General features: G+C 39.5%; 1 protein-coding gene across 1 annotated transcript in view; it reads right to left on the minus strand.

Annotated features, from left to right (window-relative positions):
• SND1 (staphylococcal nuclease and tudor domain containing 1) overlaps positions 1-14,943 on the minus strand; it is a 390,995-nt gene that overhangs the window by 338,423 nt on the left and 37,629 nt on the right. The window contains exons 5-9 of the mRNA XM_039860623.1: positions 13,486-13,646; positions 12,648-12,739; positions 11,874-12,032; positions 10,533-10,639; positions 8,787-8,877 (exon numbers count right to left, since the gene is read on the minus strand). Of these exons, the coding sequence (XP_039716557.1) occupies positions 8,787-8,877; positions 10,533-10,639; positions 11,874-12,032; positions 12,648-12,739; positions 13,486-13,646 (610 nt within the window). The remainder of the gene's footprint in view (positions 1-8,786; positions 8,878-10,532; positions 10,640-11,873; positions 12,033-12,647; positions 12,740-13,485; positions 13,647-14,943) is intronic.

A 14,943-nucleotide genomic window follows, 5' to 3' on the forward strand; every position in this document is an offset into this window, starting at 1 on the left:
TGTAGTTACACCAGGACCAAGTCAAGTTCAAAGGCTGGTTACCATGGTATGTAGGTGGTACCAAAAGGCAGAGGACCCTCCAAATCAAAGTGCCCCTTACACCAGCCCAACCACAAAAACATGTCCCTGAGTATAGAACTCAAAAACAGTCCAGGAGATATAACCAAAAATACAGATTCAATAACTGAATGAAAAAGTGTGCATCTTATTCCCATCACCATCTAGACATTAATGCCAAGTAAAAACATCCATCGTAATGGAATCTCCCTCTCATTCCATAAAGACACCAGTAGTGGCTTGGACAACTGACCAAAAAGATAAATGATGATCTCTCTATCCTTTAAAATCCCACATTTGGGAGAAAAGAAAAGAATTATAAAATGGAAGACAAAACATTCCGAGGGTGAGGTATCCATGATACATGCTATTCAAAAGTTCCACAAAGCCATACCAGCAAAATAGCTAGTAAAGCAAGGCAATACTACTCCTCCCTCAAAAGTACAGGACCACTGCCCAAATGATACTGGGGTATTGCCAGGAATCTCAAATGCATGCGCATCACAGTAGTTCCTAAATCTCAATGATGGACAGAGCCACACATTCCTCTCATACCAAAACTTAACTCATTAAATTGTCAATTGCTAAAAAGAGAGATTCCTATAATCGAGACATGAGAAATATCTAGGCATTCTCCACTCCCTAGTCATGCTCAAAGAGAAATAAAACCAAGGAAAGTATCACAGTGCTCACACCTTCACCCCTTGATCATAAAATGTGAAGATCTAAGCATACCCCTGTGACAAGTTACTGGTATTCGTCATTCCCTATAATGCGTTAGCAGCAGCAGCAGCAGCGAATGGATTCTTGGAGCTGTAAATTTCGGGCCTCAGCAGCAGACTCTGCTCGGCATCTCCCTGATTAGAAACCTCCTCTTCAAGAACTGCGCACTCTGAGGCTGCCAGCTAACGAGGTTTACCTTTCTGGTGAAGGGGTGTATGGTGAGTGCATGTGTGTGTGTCCGCGTATGTGTACTTAAGGGGGATTTATGACTTTTTATTCCTTTGTAAATTATGTCATTACTGTCCGGAGAACAAGCAGCTCCGGAGCTGAGACGTGGAAGAGGCGATAAAATAGTGGTTCTAGTCACGTACTGTGCAATAAGTAAAATGCAGAGTGGATTACGATCCAAAGCCTGCTCATCAGCACCGTTATAGACCATATTTATAACAGTGATATTTCTTATGGTGCTTTTCATCAGGATAATTCTAAGTATGCCCGCATCGCTCACTTTCTCCACAAGCTACAGATTCCTATTCAATCCACCCCCCACACACCCACTATACCACACACTCCAGGAGATAACCTAAGGCACAGGAGCAGAAATCTACAATGAAAAGAGTCACTAGCTGGACTCAAAATACATGCCACAAATCCAATTCCTTCTCCATCACTTGAAGCCAATTGTAAAAGGAAAAATGAGTGGTTTAATGATGATGAGTGTAGGCTAAGGGCCGCCACAAGTCAAGAGAAGTGCAGAGAGCTGTCAGGGGCAAAGGACATCCATCCCCATCTCCGGCCTCCTGCCACATTCTCCATCTGCAGAGCCCATCTACAGGGCTCACTGGGTGGCAAAGGGCTGCTGTTGTTCAGCTTCTTAAAACCCTGCAGTACATATAAAATGGACAGAAAGAGCTTACAAACAATCTCCTGAGCCTCAGAATAGCTCCTCAGACACAACTACCAATACTTCCAAAGCTAACTAAATGATCAGCACCAGATGGAAATAAAAAGACCAGAACCCAAAAGGGGCTTCTCTGGGCACCAGCAGGGAGTGCCTTTGGTGAAACCACTGGGAATGAGACACCAAACTCCCTTTCTACTCTCTTGGATCATAACATCGAGCTGCTGCTTCTGCTCCCGAAGTCTGTATGCTATGTCTATTCGTCCCAAGGCTAATCCTGGAAATGCTATTGAAGCAATACGAAAAGTAGGTGAAATAAGGAGTATACCACAACTATTCCAGTAATAGCCCGGAGTCACTACATAGTCTCTTCTCCATCCTCCAGAAAAGTATAGCTGCCACCCTGTGTCCTCGACAAAATATTAAGCACAACAATTTCCTGATGCAAATACCTCTAGGCACCAAAGCATGATCAAATAGACTGGACATGATAATTGGTACTTCAAAGGAAACCAGACATCAGACAAATTCTCAAAGAGGGGCATCCTACAAAACACTTGACCAGTATTCCTCAAAACTGTCAGGTCATCAAAAGCGACGAAAGTCTGAGAAACTGCCACAACCAATAAGAGCCTGATGACACATGGCAACTACATTTAACATGCTATTGAGGATAAGATTCTGGAACACAAAACAGACATTAGGGAAAAACTAAGGAAATCTGACAAAAGTGTGGACTTTAGTTAATAGTAACATATCAGTACTGGCACGCTGATTATAATCAATGGTGAGTACATATACATGTATTCATGTGTATGTATGACACATGTGATATGAATGCCACACTCATTCAGATAACAGGGAAAACGGGGGGGAGGGGGAGTTAATGTGGAAACTCTGTGCACTACCCAATGTTTCTGTAAGTCTGTTGTTCTAAAAAATAAAATCTCGATTTAAAAATCCAGGTAAATATTTTTTGCAAATCTTTTCTAATTCAATCATTTTGTTATTGTCAATCAGTTTGCTAACTTAAGCTAGAAACCAAGTCTTAATTTCTTTTTGGTACAACAAAGGTCATTTCCTAGGCAGACAATCACCCATATTTCTTTTTCATCAGAAAGCCCTATGACAAAAGTCAAGGAAGTAGCTAGTATTTTTTTGTTCTCTCCACACTACCAAATGGGAATATAATGGAAAAGTCTAGATAATGCCAAAAATGTTAAGTATCCTTGTTTACAGACCATCTCAGAGAGATATAATAATGAACTCCATTCAAAGCTGTGACCAGAAGCATAGCAAAAAATAATCAGGGCCAAACCAAATAAGTAGTAATAGAATCTAAGGTGTCCATGGACAGCTTATAACCTGACCTCCAAAATTGGGCATGGCCACTAATACTAGACAGTTAACTACTGAGGATAATCTCTCCCACAAAGCCCTAGAGGGTAAGCTCCTTGAGAGCAGAAATCACTTCCCATTCTTTGAATCTTCTCAAAGCACCTCTTTCAGGGTTCTATTTAAGCTATCGACTGGTAGAGAGAACTACGTCCTCTAACCAGGCAGGGCAGTGAGAAGTCTCCACCTCCTGAGGACATGCTGCCACTCCTCGCCACCACTACCCCCCATGTTATTCAGGCCTGTGAGACCTGCAAGGCCCAAGCATCTAGCAGCAGGGAGAGGGAAGCGAAGCCACGTGCTCAGGGGACCATATGGCTACAAACAGCACAGATCAGCTAAAACGCCACAGGGAAAGCAGGCAGGAAACTGGCAAGCCACGACAGGCACAAAAGTCTCAAGCATGCTCAGTTAATCGCTGTGAAGGGAACATGCTTCTCTGCTAACCTGGAGAGACAAGGAGAGCCCTCCCTTGCCTTTTCTTCCTTAAGAAGTGAAGCTGTTCAAGCAGAGAATGTAAAGCAGTTTTTCAGTGGGACACATGCATCAAGAGAATACTTTGCTGGCTTTCAAATTTCTCAGCAGAGAGATGCTTGGCCAACAGTCTGATCTACGGCACTGCACAATTCCAGAAATCACCTATAGTGTCTCAGAGGTCAGACACTATAGGTTAGAGTTCACAGGTCATCTTTTGTGGGCTTTATTTAGCTGTTCCCTGTGAAATCAATTCCTAGGAGACAGGGTGACAGCTGAAGAGAGAAGCACTATCTGTTCAGGCCTTAAAGTCACATGAGCCTCAGAACAGAATCCTTCAGCAAAAACCTGTAGGACTGTCAGACTATGTTCATGAAGGCCAGGGCATCTTAGGACCTTTTTAGGTTTCCTCGGCATCAATAGACATTTTAAATCAGGTAAAACGACTATAAAACTGCAGTTGGGTTCTAGGTTATGAAAAAAAACACAAGTCATTTTTCTTTTTAAATTTAATGTTGATATCCTGTACTCTACAAGAGAGATTAGCAAACTATGGTCCTACGGCCATCCAGCCCACTACCTACTGCTGTAAATAAAGTTTAATTGAAATACAGCCACCTGCATTCATTCACATTGTCTATAGCTGTTTCTTTTTCTTGCTACAGTGGCAGAGTTGAGTAGTTGCAACAGAAACTATATGACACACAAAGCCTAAGTTATTTACAATATGGCCTTTAAGAAAATCTTGGTCATCCTCTGTTCTACAACATATTAGAAGATGAATACACATAGGGGTATACACTGGTTAACATTTCTGGAGAGCTTTTTGGCAAATACACTCCAAAACATTTCTAAGGAAATAATTACCATTTACACAGAGATTTACTCCATTTTCTAAGTAATGGAAAAAATTATAAACTATGTGAATACCAACCTACTGGGAACTGGCTAAATAAATTATGATGCAGCCTTACAATGGAGCGGAGCATTATAAACAAACTAAAGCAAGCTCAAACATTTGCTTTCAGTCCCTCTCTAAGTATCTCTAAACAAAAATAATTTATTTTATTTTATTTTTTTTGTCATAGCCCAAAAGGACAAAGATTAATGAGAGAAAAGGATACAGCAATGAAACTTCGGAAGCTAGAAAGCAGATGTATGAATGATAACAGTCTCCAGACTCACAAAAGCTAACTCCTGAGCTAGCAGTGAGAAAACACAATAACCAATCTGATTTATACTACAGACTTCTCCCAACCATCAAGACTAAGAAATTGCAAAATCAGGGCCAAAATTCAAATGGGGCCAAAAACTAAGAATGGTTTAAAAATTATGTAAGAAGCACCTGGATTTCAAGATGTATTCACTAAACCCCATACATAAGGTTGCTTCTTCTAACCCAGTGTTCAGTAGCTTATTCTTAGAGACAACTAAGCATCACCAGTTAGGTGAGGAAAGCCTCTTATATGAAAAAAAGGGTCAAAAATAACCAAAGAAAATGAAACACAACTTGAAGAACAGACTATTAGAAGAAAATTTTTGAAAGATTATAACAAATTCCTCAGAGAGCTAATAGATAATATTCATCTCTGTAACAAGTATTAGATATTATTTTTTAATAGTAATAAAACATTCAGAGGATAAGAAAAGTTCTTAGAAATTAAAATACAGTATCGTAAATGAAATAAAATAACAGAAGAGATAAAAGGTTATTATGAAGAAATACAGAAAAAACAAAAGACAAAGAGATGGCAGATAAGAGGAAAAAAAATTAGAAGACCAGTCCACAAAGTCAAACATCCAAACAGGAGTTCTAGAAAATAGAGAGCGAGCAGGGAAATTAACAACAAAATATTTGAAGTTCCCAGATATAGAGGATTAAAAATTAAAGCATAATATGTTCATTCATGGATAAACAAAGTGCATCATTGTGAAATTTCAGCATCAAAAAAGAATTTGCTAAGAGTTTACAAAAAAAAAAAAATCAGATAAGGATGAGGAATCAGAATGGTTTCTAAAAACAAGCAAACAAAAATCTCCAATAGCTAAATGACAATGGAGCAATGTCTTCACAATTCTGAAGGAAAATAATGGCTAACAAAATTCTATACCCAGCTAAACTACCAATCCGGTGTAATTATAAAATAGACACGAAAGGCCTCAAAATATTTACCTACCAAGCACTCTTTTCCCAAGAAGCTAGAGAATAAGTGCCACTAAAATAAAGCAGTAAATCAGAAAGAAACAGTTATGGGATCCAGCAAACGTAGTTCAAGCCCAGAGATAGAAAACCATAAGATAACGGTAAAGAAATTCAAAGATGACAACTCTGTAACAGAGGAAAAGAAAAACTAGTCCAGACTGGTACAGGTCACAAGCCTCCTGGAAAGTACTGTTAAAAAAGATTAAAAATCAACAGACTGAATCAATGTCTTGTGAGATGATTTAGGCAGGTAGAATCTAAATCATCTAGGGGTTAAATTAATAAGTATACTAAAGATATACACATAAGTTTTAAACATTATTAACTCCAGGTTAAAAAAAAAATGCAGGAAATGAAAAGTAGTCATAATACACTATATGGCTCAGTGGTGATTAGCATTTACAAACTAAACTTTGAATATTAATTGAACCAGAATTATGATATAGTCCTACTGGAAGGACTAGGTTAAGATTACATGCACACCCATGTGAATATGTGTGCATGAGTGAAAAAAATAAATCATCTTCCAAGATGTGAAGGAAAAGGGTTACGCCTAAAACTGGAAAACTTAAAAATTTAAACATTTTATTTGGAGATATGGATTACCAAGACTTAAAAATGGCTGCCCCAAAGAAGAGAAAAATAAACTAGTTCATTTCTTAATAAGCCCATAGAGTTCTTTAAATTTTCATATATTATAAATACAAACTTACAAACTTAAAAATTATATACGAAAGAACACAGATCAGTACTACCTAAAAGCAGATAGCAGTCTGCAATGAGATAAGGAGCTTGTAGATAAATCAACTATATCACTGAGAACACTGCTGACATTTTTTCTGTAGCAAGTTTTCTTGATGAAAGAAGAAATACCTTGATTTACATTCTGGCACAAGCTCTTTATACCATATCAAGGCACTTTGAGTATGTATAGATCTGTAAAGGGCCAGAGAGCAAATATTTTAGGCTTTGCAGGCCATACGGTCTCTCACAACTATTCACCTCTGCCACTGCATCATGAAAACAGCTATGGGCAATATGTAAATGAACAGGTGGCTACATTCTAATTCACCCATGACATTGAAATTTGATTTCATGTAATTTTCATGTGCCACAAAACATTTTTTATATGTAAAACCTATTCTTAGCTCACTGACCATACAAAAACAAGTGATGGGCCACAGGTCATAGTTTGCCAAGCCCTGTGATAGATAATATGACCAACTTCGTTTAAAAAGAAGAAAAGCTGTGTCATAGTAGTTTCATGTAATGTGTTTTTCCTTGTTTTTAACGTTTTCCTGTCTTAAAAACAAAAAAAATGCTGAAGAACTTACAAAATCAAAAAGTTTTAAAACCATTTATCTACCCACAAATATATTTTTCTCTCTAATCCCTAAGCAAGCCTGAGTTTGTAAGTTTTTATGTTTAAGATATTCCAGGAGAAACCATTTCAGATGGTTTTTAAAAGCAATCTCCTCTATTCTGGCATTATAATGAATAAAGCTTCATTGTTTTAAATCTAAACAGAAAAGAACAAAAACAAAAACCAGATCCTGGGATCCTGGATTTTAAAAACGGAGAAAATGTTCCTACAGCCACCTCTCCCTTTTCTAGTTAGCAATAAAATCATATTTAAGATAAACACAAAGATACTGACTCAACCATCTAATCTTTGGAATTTCTTTCTTCAGCAATGCCTTAGTTCCCCAGTCAGCAAAGGCCCCAAACCCTCAAAACCTTCTAGGCTTCTCTACAAACTCTTTTTCAACTGAGATAGGGCTGATAGAGCAAGTACAGGGTATGAGACCCTCCCAAGCTTCATCTACATTACTAATATTACAGACCCTCAAAGTGATGGTAGTGAAAATGGAAGCCCTGCCTCCCTTGTTGAGTGAATGATCATCCTTCCATTGTGCAGCTATAGTCCTCAAACAGAACAGATTACAGGCAACATAAGCACAACCAAGTAAGTTCCAATTTGGAGCAACAGCCACATCCAACTTTCCAAGCTAGTACAGTCCTCACACAGAAAAGAAGTAGGAATCCGTTCTGGTCTACATCAGACTGGGAAGATGCACAGAGAAGTATCTAACAAGGGACTACCCCTGCTGATGGCCACCAAAGAGCATGATTATAGGAAACCTGACTACTGCTTGGAGACCACCTAATTGGAAGAGGGAAAGGGGCCACTCGAGCACTCTGTGATCGATTGCTTTGGGCATCAATAAAGAAAGTGAAGAAATTCAGCTAATTCCTCAGACTTTGTTAAAATTTTACCATTCTTAAATAAATCATTCCAGGATTTTTCAGGCTGACAGTGCCACCTAGTGGCTTACCATCTTAAACGGTTACGTGACATCTGGGACAGCCACCTCTCGTTCTGAGGATAGCAGTATTTAACCACTTTTAGTCCATAAAGACAAAACTTCCGGCATCTCTTGCCAAAAGTAAAACTAAGTTGGAAAATATTACAGCATTTGGGAGTTAGGAGAACAGGTGTACCCCTCAAGGTACCAAACCCTATAACTAAGAAAAAAACTTTTACAGCACTGCTGCTGGAACCAATCTATTCAGTAGCTCTAGTTCTTGTCAAAGAAATCCATCCCGGGACACATCAGTGGAGAATTCTCAGGGAAAGAAAAAAAAAAATCACATTAGAAAAAATTCAAACCCACAAGAGTCCCAAAACAGAAAGAACCCTGAGGACATATACACTTGGGCATAGGAAATCTAAGAGAATGTCATTTGCAACACAGACAAAAAGAACCCCTTAAATATGAGAGGTATTTCAAGGTGGTAATGTCTACAACTTTAGCCCATGAACTTCTAATGAAGTTATACAAATTCATGCAAAAAAAAATTTGTACGTTCTTATGGTGTCTAAGTCCCATATAATAAATATACACAGGCACGCAACCATGCACACACATCCACACACCACTGGCCTTGAAATAGAAATGCTTCGGCTTTTGATGGACTGTCATTAGCCTGACAACATTCGCTATGCATCTCAAGATGCTGAGAACAACTCACCTTGGCAACAAACTGTTTGTCCTTTTGGTCCAAGTTAGCAGTAGGAGCCACATAGTCTCTCCATATTCTCAGCCTGCGCTCCTTGGCAAACCTGACAACAAAGCAAGGATGCAAATCATTCAGACAGACTAGGCCAGCAAAGAGAATTCACTATCAGCATGGAATCAAACAGTACAGAATTTTACCCTACCTCATAGACAAGGCACCCAGGAGAAAGGCCACCAGTCAAACCAGAACAACATATGACAGTCAGAAGAAAAGGTGTATAAGCAACTAACTACCCCGATGTCTGGTAAACTGGGTCTAGGTGTGCAATTTTTTGGCTTATCCAGTATCTCCTGAGTGACTACTATATGGCAGGCACTGGAATGACAAACAGAGCAAGTATTCTTTTAAAAGAGAAGAATGTATACAATAAACAAATATATATATTTTTTAAGAACACAGGCCTGCTCAATTTCCCTTTGAATTATGAAAAGGTTATCAGCTACCCGAATCCTATGTGGAAAAACAAGAACATAATTGTCACTGTAGTGCATCTAAAGAGTAAGAAAAATGGGCAAAACTCCAATAAGAAGTTCATTGACAAAAGTTTAAAAATCACGTTGGCAGAAATTTTCTAAAGTACTAAGCCCAGCAGATATTTTTTCAGTCAGGCTAAGAGAAATAAATGGAATATTTGCAAGATTAAAAATAAAAAGAAATCAATGAACAGTTGTCTCGAGTATGTACAAATAAATGGACACATGTGTAGGGGGAAGTAATTATTATTTCTGAAAACAGTACTGCAATTTTATTTTTGAAGAAGTGCTAAAATGAGAAAAAGACGAAGCAGCATGTAGTAGTTGTAAAATACATTAAGTTCGTCAATAGAGATTTACCAACAATGCAAACAAGTCAAATTCAGCACGCAAAACAGCAGGCAAGTAATCACATATTATCAAATATGATTTGCATTCCTTGGTCTAAACCTGTTTTATAATGATGAGCACTCTCTGAAAAATCCATAAATCTCCTCTAGAGGTTATAAAACATGTTTACTCTTGCTACCTGCTTCATTTTCTTTCATCTACCCCATCAAATGAATGAGGTACCCCTATGCCCGAAAATACTTGATCTTGACACTTGAAATCTCCACCGATCTTTGGAGTTATCCACTACCATTTTTCTGGAAATAAGTTATTTCTACATCTGCTTTAACCATGAGACACTTAGCCGAAAACATGACAAAAGCACCTTATAGTTGCATTAGTATTTATAACTAAAACATACTTTTCAAAAAATTAGGGCCTTAGGCATCACAATAGTACTGCATGGTCTTATTTTAGGACCATAGGCTCTATCTTTCCATCACATCCCTGGCTCCAGTCTGCTTGTTTGGGAGTAGCTGGTAAGCAATGTCATAGTCCTCAAATGAGCCTCAAGTTTATTTCATCCCGAATATCTAAATCCTGAAATTTAAATGAGGGGCTTGGAAAAAAGTGACCTGAAAACATACAAAAAGCAAATCAGGTGAATAATGTCTGAGTGAAAATCTAGGTCCTTACTGTATGCCACTGAATTTGATTGAACCTCAAGACTTATGAGTAAGACACTCCTTTACGAGATCCCAGACTCCTACAATTTCCCTAATCCTTTACTGAAATAAGACACTCATGTCAATGGGAGAGAGAAGATCACTATATTTCTTTCGCTAAAGATCCTCAACAAGAGCCTTGGCTGGAAGGCTTCCTTGACAGATCTTACCTCTCAGCTGCCCTCAGCTTTTCTGCACCCCGAGTGTACACTGCAATCGACCAATCCACACAGCGTGCAAAACCTTCCTTCAGGAGGAGCTCTGTGATATTGCCGTTCTGAAAAACAAGGTACATGAGAAGGCAGGCACAGATTAGATTCTATGGCAAGAGAATTCATTTCTCTAGACTATGACACAATTAACATAGCCTCAATCTAGTCTGAAGTTCATCAAAAAGAAAAAAAGTAGAGCCAATTCTCTCATTAAGAAACCAGCCCTAAGACGGGAGATGCCACACTGTGACTCCTCTCAACAGTCTTGGCTTCATATCCTCACAACACACAGCACAGTAACCCTCACTTAATAGGAACAGGATAAATGTTAGTGGCATTGAATGGAATTGGCATTTCAATAGCTCTTCTTGTGGGCAGAGGAGGGTGTTAATCTTTAGTGGAGATTACACCTTATTATTTCCTTCCCTAAGATCAGCACTTACTCCCCTTTTCATAAAGGGAAAGCTAAAGAACGAGCTGAGTAAGGGAATAACTTAAGATACATTTTGCCCAATGAATTACAATTCACATTCTGCTGTGACACAGAGCCATCTGGCAGGGCACAGGCAGACAGCTAACACTCCAGAGGAATCAGACATGACCTTGGCAAATTGTGAACCAAGCCTCCCAGCCTTCCATACTGCCATGATGGAAAACTAACTGTAGTTTACTCTGTAATGGGTACAGATTACAATAATGAAAATCCACTTAAACTCGGGTGTTAAAAAACAAGGTCATTTCGTGTCCAAGCCATCTACCAAAGTGTACAGTAGGGTATAACTCCTGATTGTAAGAATGTAAAGAACCTATTTCCTGTTCAAAAGTAGAGTTAGGAGGAAAACAGATAAGGCCTGGTGTACACAAGATAATTTTTCATAGAAAGATTTCCTCACGATAGTTCTACCAATACTCCAAATAGATAACTTCTAGACCTATATATGAACTCACCAATCTTGTTCTACAAGTTTCAGTGGCTTCTAATCAATGTGCCAACATCCCACCTTTCCTATGTGCAACCTCTAGGACCAACATTTGGGAAAATAAGCAATAGAGTTCCTCTTCCCCTTAAAACCAGTAACATTTGAGATTAATTTTCTAAAAGTGCAGAGTTGTACAGATTTGTCCAATTCTATCAGATAACTGATATCTCCCTTGAAAATGCCTCAAAAATCAGTAGATGATAATCTTGCCAAGATATTTAAATGGCTCTTAAATACAGAAAGAGAAGCAAATTACAGTTCACCAAAACCCCAAATGGACCCCCAACTCCACAAAGCCCAGTCTTGACAGCACACTCACTGGATGAAGGATAGTGCCCAGAATGTTCTGGTTGTGGCAGCTCTCCAGAATGATCTGAACATCTCGCTGAAGCAGTCGAGACTCGGTGAAAAATCTGGCCTCTGCAGCAAAAGGCTCTGGTGTTTCACTGCCATCTGCTTCCCGTCGAAAAGTTGGGCACTACAGCAAAGTAAGGTGGGTGAGTAACGCAGCCTAAATGTGAGCGCTCGGCCCACTCATACCACACGGAACTGTCCAAAAAGCACAAACCAACAAGTCTACACTGGGAGAAGTCTCGGATCATGTCTTTCACCCTTTTGAAAATATACTAGTAAAAAGTAACTGGAAATAGCATCATCTCAGACTTCTTGGTAAGGCAAATAAAACTCATGTTATCACAGGGAAGTGAATTGTAATTACAGTTGAAAACGCCCCTTTGCCAAGAAAAGATTCACCAGTAGCTAGCTTTAAATCCCTGGTATGTGTTTAATCAAAATGTATCTTTCATAGTAAGCCATACTTGGCAAACTTCAGAGCTTCCCAGCCCCCCTTCCAGGTTTCAACAATTTCTCTGCACAACCTTTTCTAAACAGACCCTGAGTACTTAAAACATTAAAAAAATCTTATCTGATCTAATTAGAATTGTCCCACTGCAATGTTTAAAGTACTCTAGCCAATGTTAATAGCCCATGCTCTAAAGAAACAGTCGATCCAAGGTCCCCATGTAGAAAAATCTACCTGACTGAACACTTCCACAAGCCCTAAACCCACCCTGTAGCCAAGATATGGTCTGACCTTGATCCCTGACAGCATGACGGTAACCAGGTAGTAATCTGGGAGGAGCAGAGCCCTGACCACACTGCCATCTCGTACGTGCTCGATGATAGCTGCATGACAGAATAAACAGCCTAAGTCATTAGGAAAACTCGTGCCGGGAATAAACAATGCCCAATCAAACTGCACTGAACACAGTTCCTCTCCCCAAACCCTCAGGAAAGCCTCCCTCTGAGAAATGATAAAGCGCTGGTAGATTATGAGTATTCACACAACAGACTCTCCCAAAGACTATTTCTGGGGAATATAGATCAGACCGACTTCTGTCTTCTGAACCTTCTGGGACCTCATGGCTCATATCTAAGCCTTGTTATTAGTAAGGTAAGTTGCTCACCTTAGTACCAGATACTCAGCAAACAATACTTAATAATTCAGGATTGGTAATAATTTAATTTTACTGAGTCAGTGTTAATAAGGTCTCAAAGTAGGGCCAGAACTATATAGAATGGGGGGAGGGGCATGAGTGCGTGTGTTTAATGTATAAAGAATACATGTTTCTACCTCAGTTTCGGGGATGGTGTTTAAGTGGCCATCTTTTAGAAAACAGGAAGATCCCCAATGTGTAAAAATACCAGAAATTTACTACCCTATACCAGCAAAGGACTAACCTCTGCAAAATACATCTAATGTGACCCTCGTGAACTGGACTCAAGTTCTCTTCCAAAATACCATGGCATATAACCCTTAATAATTCCCCTCAGATACTAAATAAGTAGGTTAGGTTTTATAAACAAGAAGCTTGAGAACGAATGGGAAGAAATCACGCTGAGCCGCATCTGTCTTTGCCCACCAACCTCACCATTGACAGGCTTCTGGTGGTGTGAGTCCACAAAATGCCTTGGGTTCTCAATGGTATACTTGAGGTCCCGGATAGTTTGTGAACCATTCCCCTCACTCCACATCCCTTTCTTAGCTGCCTTCGCTTGTTCCTCACATTCAGAAAGCCGGTTCTGCTCAGGACTGGGAAGTAAAACATAAACATTTGTGGTTAGTGAGTTCACAATAGAAATATCAGGCTCTTCTCTGACTGAGTTTCTTCAGCATCTTCTCCCCTTGAAGAGACCAAAGCATGTTTCAGACCAACAGCTTCAGATCCAAGCCTATAACCAGAAAACCACCATGAGTACAACTTCCAGATTCCAAATTTGTTCTCTCAAACAACAGATTCAATCTTCACAGCATTTAATGAGACGATCCAAAGAATACACATCTCAGTACTGCCACCATCAGTGATTACGAGAGAACAAGTTGGTGGCTCAGAGGGAAGCCGCTCCAGGGAGTACAGCTTCATTTAAGTATCCCAGATTCAGGAAGTAGAATCCAGGCAGAGCTCAGCAGGACACAGTACAGGGAAAGTGACTAAGAACCACCCTTGCTCCCTGCTGTCTACAGAACAGGGCTGAGGAACGCAGAGCAAATACTGTTATCGCAGATAATGTCACCCCAAAACTACTTACACATTCAATAAAGCCAGCTAAGCAAAAGCAGTTTGAAAATGTTAGACGAAATGTTAGATGAAAGAAAATGTTTCTTTCATCAGGAAACCAAACTACATGCAAAAGCAGCCAGAAGGTCAGCAGATAAACAAACAGAACACCATAAATGGCTCTGTTCTCTCTCACACACACACCTGAGCAAATGAAGTGAACAGTGAACTGCGTGGCCGTTCCACAATCTCAACATCATCAACGGCTGTATACAGAAACTGAATCTCCCTCCCTGATCAGTAGGGATGTCTAAAGCAGGGTTCCCTGCCCTACAATTTCTCAAACCAAAAGTCTTCGATACCTCTTTCCCTCCCCACCCATCCAAATAAAAGGTAATCACATCCTCAGGGATCCAAAAGTACAGCCAGAATCCAACAGGAAAATGTAGCTTAAGAGAGAGAAGCGATCATAAAAACTGAGAAAATGAGGCTTTAAGTCAAGACAACTTTGGAGAAAAAGAACTGGCAAGGGAGATTTCTTTGTTGAGATGGTAAGTACTGCTATGGGCTTTTTTTAAATTCTTCATTCTGGTTACAAACTGGACTCCTAAAAAGCGGTGCAACGGTAATCATGGCAGCAACTGTGCTTAAGATACAACTTCAGCACACTTCCAAAAACCCCACCTAACACAAATGTCTTCAACAAATTCCCACACGCTCACACCCTAGATTACAGGCTCCAGCAAATAACAATTTGAAGTAGAAAGGACCACAGAAGTATGTGGTGACTAAGAGGACCCCAAGTCTATGAAGGCAGGAAGAAGGCAAAAT

The sequence above is a fragment of the Pteropus medius genome, unplaced genomic scaffold (genome assembly GCF_902729225.1).
Source record: "Pteropus medius unplaced genomic scaffold, Ma_sr-lr_union100, whole genome shotgun sequence".
In the NCBI taxonomy this organism is placed as follows: domain Eukaryota; kingdom Metazoa; phylum Chordata; class Mammalia; order Chiroptera; family Pteropodidae; genus Pteropus; species Pteropus medius.